This window comes from Acyrthosiphon pisum, chromosome X (assembly GCF_005508785.2).
Source record: "Acyrthosiphon pisum isolate AL4f chromosome X, pea_aphid_22Mar2018_4r6ur, whole genome shotgun sequence".
Lineage (NCBI taxonomy): Eukaryota > Metazoa > Arthropoda > Insecta > Hemiptera > Aphididae > Acyrthosiphon > Acyrthosiphon pisum.
This window is the reverse complement of record NC_042493.1, coordinates 9,929,786-9,940,950: the sequence shown is the minus strand read 5'-3', so window position 1 is coordinate 9,940,950 and position 11,165 is coordinate 9,929,786. Positions and strand designations below refer to the sequence as shown.

The window sequence follows — 11,165 nt, the reverse complement described above, 5'->3', positions numbered from 1 at the left end:
ATATGAATTTCAACGCTCATAAAAATTTGATTTGAGTTTCTTATAGACATTTTTTTTTTTGATAAAGGTAGATTATCCTATAAGGAATCTTGTATTACATTTTAAAATCTTAGTTTTAAAAAGAAAAATTTTTACGAATTATAAACTCAACATAATTAGGTAATTTTCGTGATTTTTCCATATTTTGTCAATTTTTGAACTTTTGAACTTTTTGTCAATTTTTTTTTTATGCTAATAAAAAAAAACTGTGCCTAAGGATTTTTAATGTTTTTCAAATGTCATTGTAACAATATAGAGGGGCCTTGTATTAAATTTTCAAGTATTTTTACTCAACAAATAAAGTTTTATTGACATTCATAGAAAAAAAAACTAATTAAATTGGAAACTGAAATTGTCCGTAAACAGCTCAAAACAAATCAAAATATTTTGAAAATTTATCATGTATAGAAAATGAAAATATAAACAACTAGCGAAAATTTCATGTATCTACAGTCATTCGTCTTAAAGTTACACCAAAAACCAAATTCAATTTTCTCGAAAACAGATTTTGCGTAAAAATTCCCGTTTTTCCTTAATTATTCTTTTGTTTTTCACGGTGCTTTTGAAAACTATATGAAATTTCAAATTTTTACCTCCCGAATGCACCAACTAGATTCACTTTCCCATCAAACAAGATACTGTTGAAGAAAATCGAAGCAGTTTTACTGCCCCAAACCGTGATGACAGACACAAAAATAAAAAATAAAAAAACACACATCATTGTAAAATCAATACATTCATCGTTCCACTCAGAATCTAAAATAACACGAAAACAAGGTCCAATCATTAATTAGACCACAACAGCGTTCTCCCCCAATAAGTATCAATTAGTCCTAATACTTGTTTGTCGCATGAGTGTAAGACGGAGACAATACATGCGACGTCGTCTTAATATTTATTCTACTAATGCCGGGTTGCATGAATAATTACATAAATACATTTTTCATGCAACCCGGCATAATTATTTTATTTGTTAATAATATTTAATAAAACATTACAATATTAACATTATATTTTATTATGTACGATGTACATTTTTTGCCACCCTTAAATGTTTTGCCGCTCTTGCCACCAGCTGGAGCAACTGCTTCTTTTGCCCCCCCACCCCTCTTTGATGCGCTCCTGCAAAAAGCACATACTGCTGCGGTACGTACGTATACTATACACCTACGATATTTAAAAGAATATTAATAATTTGAAATTTTTGAACCAAGGACTTCTAATGTATCTATGTATCTACTATTGTACTTATATATTGTAGGTATGTACTGTTCAACTCTGTATACCAATATCCAGTGGCGCCGAACCATATTTTAAGAAGGTGGGCCGTTGGATGGTAAAAAGTTATATGGACCACCACCCCCGTATAAAAAATAAACTCGTTGGAGGCTTCGCCCCGCACACCCCCCATACAGCACTCTTAAATATGCCATACCCCGTTTGACAATAATATTTTATTTTTAACTCCTGTTACTCCTCTGATTTTTCACTCAATAAACTTTCACATATTCCATGCGACAAACTACGTTAGTACGGCCATCCGATCCAATGTAAAAAGCGTTTGGAAAATGAACATAATTGTATATACCTAACTAATATACTGTACACTATCAAGTACTCTTAGTTATAAGTTAACTACATTAAATACATTTTTAAATAAATTACTAAATAATAGTATGCAAACAAAATAAATATATAATCAAATGCTACTATTACTATATATTTTAGGTTTTAATTAATAGAAAGTAAAAACAAATAATATTAATGACTATAATGATAGACAAGAATTAATATTTTATTGCCTATTGTTATATTAAATTGTAAAATTAAATTAACAGTTTTGAACAGTACTGTATGATGCCATTTCGTTTATAATGTCGTATGGATCAACAGGAACATCCTTTTCACACGAAATTATCTCTTTACATCAGTCCTTCAAGCCTATCTTCGCACATGGTACTTCGAAGACGTGTTTTGATTAGCTTTAATTTTGAAAACGCTCTTTCTGGTAAAGCACTTTGTAGTGTTAGAGCTATGCTAAGAGCTATGTATACTGCAGGAAATACTTCATTTAATCCTGTCTTACAGCATAAATGTATAATGCGTGTATAGTTCCTACAGTTTCACTGTGAAAATTATCATCGTCACTATCTTGTTCGTTTTCTGTATCAGAATAGAGTACATCTGTAATATTATCATCTTTTTGTGTGTATAATTTGATTGGTAGGGTTACTGATTTTTCTAATTCCATATAAACACTCCCAAATTGGATATATTCTTTTCTTAAATCTGCTGCAATTCTAAATTTTCCATAAACTTGTTCAAAACCATTAAATGCATCAGTAGGAATTTTTCCTGATTTTGTTGTTTCTACCAAACGTTTCTTTTGAAAAAAAAGCTAAATCATTGATCAAAGGTATTGAATTTTCATTGAACCTCTCTGATATTTGAGTATTAATAATATAGTATTAAGTGTTGATTTTAAAATTTTAAATTGGATTTTGACTTGGCTGTTCATCTAATGCCATATCCCCGGCCATAACTTTTTTACGTCTCACGCGAGTTTGGATAAGAGGAATTATATCAAACTCGTCATTTTTTTATGTAATAAATTCTTCTTTTTCTTTCAACAAGACTTAAAATTCCGTTTCACTTCTGAGATTTTTTTATCGACACATTTCACATTATGAAACAGCGGCCAGTAAATCAATATTTTTTCCTTGCAAAAATGAACTCAAAGGGCTAGTAATATCAAACATTGTTTTGAATGTCAATCCAGTTAAAACAAAGTGTTCTGATAACATATATTCATATAAACATTTAGCTTTTACACAACACATTCGATCTGAAGTAATGTCATTTTGAAAGTAGTTTAATGTATCTAAAATTGAGTCATATGTAAAATAAAATTTGTAATGCAGTAGAATGCGACGACCATCTCGTAGTGTCGACTCTTTTCAACCTGCGTAAAGTTTTACCAGGATAACGTTTAGTTTGGTACTCAGAATATAGACTCATTTGTTTTTTACTACTACTGATAAAATCATAGAGAGTTTCTAAGTTACCAAATAAATCTCTGGCTTCAGTACAACTGATAACAGCATCTACAATAACAAGACTTAATCGATGTGCCCAGCACTAAACATAAGATGCACAAGAATGTTGTTGTTTTATTATTGCCTGGAGACCATTGTATACGCCTCTCATTGAAGCCGCTCCATCATAAGATTGGCCTATAAGATGTGTTTTCCAATCAATGTTCATTTCTTTAAATATTTCTTTGATTAATAAAAAAAGATGTTGTCCTGTAGTCATCACAGTTTCTCGTACAGCTACTAGTTTTTCATTCACTGTATAATTTTCTAAGTCTCTATTAATATACCGAATCACTACAGATACTTGTTCTTTTTTGGATACGTCAAAAAAAAATGGAAAATGAAAATGCCCGTAAAGAGCTCAAAATAAATCAAAATATTTTGAAAATGTTATGGTGTATAGAAAATGCTAAGATAAACATTCAGTCAAAATTTCATGTATCTACGGTCATTTTTTTTAAAGTTACACCAAAAATTTTGTGAAAAATCGATTTTGCGTATAAATTCCCATTTTTCCTTAATTTTTCTTTTGTTTTTCCCGGCGCTTTTGAAAACTACTGGGAAATTTAAATTTTGACCTCCCCAATGCACCAACGATATTCACTTTCTGATCGAACAAGATACTGAAGTTGAAAATCGTAGCATTATTTCGACTACTTATCGTGTACACAGACACAAAAAAAATTTTAAAAAAAAATTTAAAAAATAAAAAAAAATAAAAAAACACACATCATTGTAAAATCAATACATTCATCGTTCCACTCAGAATCTAAAATAAAAGACATAAATTATCTAAGATCTTTATACTAAATTTGTCTGAAATTGTCACTCTGTTTATGGTATTACTAAAAAAAAAAAAATGCTTTGTGAAACTGAATAAACAGCGCAAATTGACCTTTGATAAAATATCTAAAATCTTGATAGAAAATTGGCTTTAGAAATGGAATGTGATGTACCTGAAAAAGTGTTATGTTTATTGTATTTTACAGATGAAGAGTCCCAATTATTTTGCTTGAAGATTTTTGAATGAGACAGAGGATGCTTATGCCTAGGAAGTAAAATAAATGTTGGCAATATCATTTGCCTGTAGAAAATTGCATTCGTTAATTTATGGTCAGCAAATCAAGATATACACTGACCAGCAACCTCTTGTTACAATAATGTAAAAAGATATTCATAAAATATCTAATAATTGTTTAAAAATACTTAGACTAAAACTTCCAATATACAAGATATAGTTACATAACCTATTTAACAGGTCATTTTATGTACCTATGGTTACTGACCTTACAGCAGCAATCTTATAATGATAAGTACCAAATACTGGTCCTAAATTCTAGCAGATATAATTCATACTGTCTATGAGGTGAGTTTAGATTTAAATAATTTAAAGGAACAAGAGTTTATACAGAAAACACAAGGTGATGAAACACTTGGAAAAGTTAAGTAGTATTGAGTAGTTGAGTATTGTAAAAAAGGTTTGCTTAAGATAATTAAGAAGGATGTTGAACTCAAACATTACTAGAAATTGAGAAAATAAAAACAATAAATAATAGAGGATTATAATATTACCAAACTAGATTTTTAATTCCATAAATACTGATAAATTTCATAATTATTATCAAATTACATGAAACTCACTTTGGGATCACTAAGCCAAAGACAAGAGCTAAGAAGTTATTTTATTATTCTAGTATAAATGCACAAATTTAAAATTATATACAATTTTTCTGGGCTTGAAATTAAGCAGTTCAGAAATTAGAAAACCATCATTATCTCATAAGATCACAGACATTCCGTTTTATAAAATTGCAATAGATTTAGTTAGCAGACTTTGGGGGGGGGGGGGGAGCTATTTATTAGGTTGTTGATTTCTACTCTAGGTCCCAGGTGAATTGAAATATTAAAATAATATACTAAAACCAGAGAGGCGGTAATAGAGATCCTTAAGGAATTGTTCAGTAGATTAGGTAGGTGCTCCTAATAAACCATTAACTGACAGTATTGCATTTAATAGTTTCAAATTCATAGAATTTTCAAATAGGAAAACATTTCAAATAGGTAATAATGTCATTTATTTATTTATTTATTGGAATATACGGGCTAGGCCCTTTTTTACATAGAAAAAACAGGTAATAATATGGCTTACAAAGAAAGAAAAGTGAATACCTAGAAGATGGAAGAGAAAAAAAAATAATAATAATAATAATAACAATAATATTAATAATATACATATGCATTTCAATACTAATAAATATGACAGAGCTAACTAAAAGAGAAAGTGGGGGTCCAGATTGGCATTATGCATCATCGTCATGTCAATAACATGTGCAAAGTAATGGAATCGCAAAAAGCATGTTGGAAAAAAGTAATTATACTGGTATAGATGTGTTCTATCTGTCTTACATACAAATAATATAGAAAATTGTACGCTCAACAGATCACTTTTAGCTCTGTTAGCTTAAAAATTAGAGTAATTTGGCCTCTTATACATTTTCGAAGAACATTATCTAGTGAACCTCCTTATGGTTTTTTTTTATATTTTAATTTTAAAGCAAGTTATGAGTATTTTGAAATTGTAAACTGTTTGGGATTTTTAAAATACTCAAACCTTTAAAATTAAAATCTAAAAAAAACATAAGAGGTTCACTAGATAATAATCTTACTTTTAAATTTTATAAGACGCCAATTCACTCTAATTTTTTAACTAGCAGAGCTAAACGTGATCTGCTGAGCGTATAATTTGCTATGTTATGCGTTTGTAATACATATATAGAGCCCTCTTAATCTTAATCTGCTAGCATATACTAATATTCCTATCATTGGGCTACAATCATAGACATATAATATAGTATACCTACTATATTATATATTATTATAAGTTTATGACTACAACATAGTCCTGCTCAACTACTTCAGAACAGAAACTAAGAAGTACATTGTTTTTGAAAGTACCATCATATTACATATGCGAAAATAAATATTTTTAAAAATAAAATCACCATAAATTGCTTGTAATCTTAACTGCATTTGTTTCCCAGTTGTCATTTAATCAATAAGAAAACAAAATTTGACCCCGTTGTTAAAAACGAAAGTTAATATGATGTATTACCTGGTAGTATGAGCAATCATAAAATCGATGGTGCAGAAATTGCGCATTGAGTTTACATGAGTGTTCTCACTGACAACTTGACAACTTGTTAGTGCAATTAAATCGAATAAAAAATAATATTATTTATCGACTCCAACAATTTCTCTTAACAGTTCTACAATCTGTAGAACCGATAACACCACAGAGCACTTATAAAATTAAACTTTTCTTCGCTTATAATCTGAGATTCTGTGGCAGCACATATGTCTGGTGTATAAAATAACGTCAGGTTATAATACTTTTTTATTTTAATATTAAATAGTAATCATGACTAAATAACTATTTATTTAGACATGGAAGTAATGTAGTTCTTTTGTTACTAGCACAGATATATTATCCTATTATAATAGTATAATATATTATCTGTGGCATACATTATAGTATATTATATAATATATAAATACTAGCCAAGTAGGTACAGCCAGCCGCTACTTGCTAAAGGACGGATATCTGTCATCTGTGGTAGTGGTAGTGGTAGTGGTAGTGTGGTATCACACTATCACGTCATCATTATCATGACAAATCATTATCAATCCATCTAGTTATTATTTTTTTTAATTACGTGTGTGATATAAGCAACGAATTTCCGAATGAACCGCACAACCATCATAATATTATATTTATAAAGGTACTAGCTGTTAGTCTAGTCTACTGTTTAAGAGTCACGACTCATAAACGTCTGGCTACGCTGTATTCCGCCATTTATTATCATTTTTTTTTTTGAAATTTCTAGTTATAGTTATTATTTAAATTACTTATTTTAAGTTTTCAACTATTTTTGTTTAAATCGTCTCCAAATAATCGATTTTGAATCTTATTTTGCATTGGTGATCCGCAATACCTTGACGGCGTGACATTGTCTGTTGTGTACTTGTGCTTGTTTTAAAATTTTATAAGTGAGTGCCCCTTCATATTTATAAAATTAATTTAAAATGCATTATTTGTTTTATCATTCATTTAAATAATCAATATTTTCAGGTATTTTAATGGTTTTATTGTGCAACAGTCAAAATGTTTGGATTTCCAAAAGATTTTAAATCAAAAAATATCACCGTGAAAATTGATAATAATATGAAACGCAGAACTTATGGCGATTCTTCTCCTCCTATGCCACGTAAAAAACGTCATAGCAGTTTTAAAAAGTATGATGGCAGTTCAGATGAGCGAGGGTTGTCTGAATATGTACGTAGTAGCGCTCGAACGTCACAAAGTCCTAGAGTGTCTAGGTATTCAGAAATTGAACAATTTGACCGATCTAGGGATTTGGATCAATTGCATGCCACTTATAAAGTATTGTGTGTGAGTGCTTTACATCCTAAAGCAAGTGACGAACAAGTTAAAGATACTTTGTATCGAGAATATCGCAAATTTGGTGAATTTTCTGTTAAAATATCACATGAACTAGATGAAAGAATGGCATATGTATGTTTTAAAAGCTCAGAAGATGCTAAAGATGCCAAACACAGTAAGCCTAGAATACATTTGTTTGATAAAATAGCTTTAGTTGCACCTGTATATGAAAGTCGTGGTTCTAGAGATCATCACAAATCAAGAGCTAGACGTTCACAATCCCGAAATTTTTCTCCAGATGTTGAAAGGTACTATCCTGTTCCTACAGAAGTTCATAGACCACATCAAATTGATAGGTTATATGAAAGGGTGTCATATGGTATTCTTCCCTCCATGCGGCGGCCCCGAGTTTTTCGAGAAATAGGTTTGCCACCATTACATCCACGTGAACTTTCAATATCTCGACAACAGTTATTGCACCATATGGCTCCTGTTCATCCTCATTTAGGGCCAATTCGTGCATTGTATGGTCCACCAAGACATCTTATGCTACCATTTAGACCATACCTTCATCCTCATTTGATGTATGACAAAAAAGATAAATTTCCCAACTATTTACACCATATTCCTCCAGAAAATGACCCGTTAGCTACACGTACATTGTTTGTTGGAAATTTAGAATTTTCTATTTCGGATGAAGAACTACATTGTTTATTTGGTAGATATGGAGTTGTTGAGGATATAGATATTAAACGTCCATTGCCAGGAACAGGAAATGCATATGCATTTGTTCGTTATCAAAATTTAGATATGGCTCATAGAGCAAAAGTCGAATTATCTGGTCAATATTTAGGCAAATTTCAATGTAAAATTGGCTATGGAAAATCTATACCATCACAACGAATATGGGTTGGTGGTTTGGGTCCTTGGACATCACTTGCTCAACTAGAACAAGAATTTGATAGATTTGGTGTTATTAAAAAAATTGAATTTGTCAAAAGTGACATTTGTGCCTATATACAGTTTGAATGCATTGATGCTGCAACTGCAGCTGTCAACGAAATGAGAGGAGTGTCTTTAGGAGGTCCAGAACATAAACTTAGAACAGATTATGCTAAAAGTGTTTGTGGCAGTCCTACATTAACTAATTCAACAAAGTCATCCCAAGATAATGTTGCAGCAACTGCAGGAGATTTACAAGAACTAACTAGACAAAATGAATATCCATTTGGTTGGGCAGATGATGTGTATCCTTTGTATAGTTCTAAAATGTATCGTAAAGATCGTACAGAATATAGTGAAGAAAGTAGAGAATTTGACAATCACAAGAATAGATCATTCAAGCAGCATTCTGTTTCTGATATTAGTTCTTCTCGATCACCACTTCACCAATCGATTGACAGTGATGTTGACTCTGAAGAAGGAGAAATACAATCTCTAAGTCCTTTGGATTCTGTTCGAACACTAGAACATTTGGCTTGTAAATGTTCTTATACATGGCAAGGCAGTCTTGTATTAAAAAGCTCTCAGTTCCCAACTAAATGCCATTTAACTTCTGGTGATACAAATGTCATAAAGTCCATGATGAAAGATTTTGATGGTAAATCAATATTACGCATAACTCAACGATTGCGCTTAGATGAGACAAAGTTGGAAGATGTTTCTAAACGTATAATGACTGCTGATAAGAAAGCCATATTTTTGGCAATGCCTTTTTCTACAAACTCTATTTCTAACAATGATGCATTGATACAAATTAGACCATTACATAATTTAGTATCCTATTTGAAACAAAAAGAGGCTGCTGGGGTAATATCATTAATGAGTGAAGATCCTGAAACAGCTGGTGTATTATATGTATTTCCTCCATGTGAGTATTCAGCTAAATTGTTGAAACAAAATGCAAAAAATTTAAGCAGTGAAGCATTAAATGATGATCATTTAGTTATGGTAGTAGTTAGTGGGGATATTTAATAATAAAAAAATTGTTTTTTATGTACATTTACTTAATAATAATATATTCAGGCCATATCCATATATTTTTTTTTTTTATCAATTAGATTTAATTATTGGATAGAATTAATTGTTATAAGTTTAATACAAGTTAATTTAAAGTTTATTAGGTACAAGCATAAACTAAGATAATCTTAGTTTATCTTAGTTCATGGGTACAAGTTTGTTATTAGTAAAATACTAGAATACCTTCATTTTAAGTTTAATATTTTTTATGACCATTAATAGATTTTCTTTTGTTACAATATTGATGTTTTTAATTTAAAAGCATATGTTCATTACAAAACAAATTACTGTAGTTTATTAAAACTATGTTTAAGTTAGCTTGTGTTAATTTAAGTTAACACACTGAGTTTAATTACGTTTACAGCATGTAGAATGCGTAACATAATTAAATATACAGATTGGGCTGCAATGTCTATTGTAGAACAACTTTTACAAGTTTAAAAATGTAAGCTAAAGTGGTTCAATATGTTTCATTACCATTTAAAATAATGTATTATTTTATTATTAATAAGTATTAATATTTATAACAATCTTACATTTCGTTATAATTGTTTCTCTTAAAACTTTTTAAAATATAATGTAAATTATCAAAGAACACCATTGCCTCTGATTTTTCAGTTATTATTTTTGAATTGCTGTAACTATTTAAGACAAAATAAAAACTTATGTTATTAATCAACTAATTTTGTTCGTTATTGGAATTTTATAATTAAGTGTAAATTGTAATTTGACTGTTATTGTTTTAAAAAATAATCTTAATCCATTGCACATAAACCATGTATGCCATAGTTGATACTTTATAGTCATAGTAATATTATTTTTGCCAATTTAAATTAATTGTACAGTTACTTAAAATATATGAAACATTGTTTTTTTAAAAAAAAAAATGTATTTATGGCGTTTATTTTATTTTGGGTATCTACCAACGTGTTTAGTGTTTAAGAGAGTTTGGGGATTTTTTCTTCTGATAATATAATATGTAAATAATAATAAAATCCAAATTATTTTTTGAAAAAAAATGTAAATTATTTAAAAGTTTCAATATTTTATTTATTATATATTTTTCAAATATTTTAGAAACAGACAAAGTTAGTGATATTGGGCAATAATTATCGAAATAAGTAGGATCACCTAACGGTTGATAATAGGTCAATACACATTTTTCAAAGTTAGAAGGGAACGATTCTAAGCAATTGTCAAGTTGATATGATAAGCTAAAGGAACATATATATATTTTGAGACTTTTAACAAAATATAATCTGTTAATCTCGATTTAAAACAAGAGGAGTGGTATTTTATTTTATTTAAAAAGAATTCTATTTCTAAGATAGACACCTATTTTATAAAAATTTAATTTGTTATCTTACAGTTGTTATTATTTTATTATTAAGATTTCTAAATTATTCATAATTATTACCAGTTGATCTAATATTATTTTCAATAATATTTAAAAAAAATATATATCAAATGTATTACAGACCGGTAACCAGTATTATCATGTTTTTCATATATGATAAATTTATATTGTTTTCTATCAGTAACTTCTTTAACTATTTTCCACAAAATTTAAG

At 29.3% G+C, this 11,165-nt stretch overlaps 2 protein-coding genes across 2 annotated transcripts in view; one reads left to right on the top strand and one right to left on the bottom strand.

The window, feature by feature from the left end:
• LOC100569933 (amyloid protein-binding protein 2-like) overlaps positions 1-6,622 on the bottom strand; it is a 20,146-nt gene extending 13,524 nt beyond the window's left edge. Inside the window, exon 1 of the mRNA XM_016800705.2 lies at positions 6,247-6,622. The gene's annotated coding sequence lies outside the window, so the exon portion shown is untranslated. The remainder of the gene's footprint in view (positions 1-6,246) is intronic.
• A 241-nt stretch (positions 6,623-6,863) lies between these two features.
• On the top strand, positions 6,864-9,615 carry LOC100160222 (RNA-binding protein spenito-like). Its single transcript, XM_001952126.5, has 2 exons — positions 6,864-7,181; positions 7,264-9,615. Exon 2 carries the CDS (start codon positions 7,297-7,299, stop codon positions 9,547-9,549), a length of 2,253 nt encoding a protein of 750 aa, XP_001952161.4. The 5' UTR covers positions 6,864-7,181; positions 7,264-7,296; the 3' UTR covers positions 9,550-9,615.
• Positions 9,616-11,165: the final 1,550 nt, after the last annotated feature.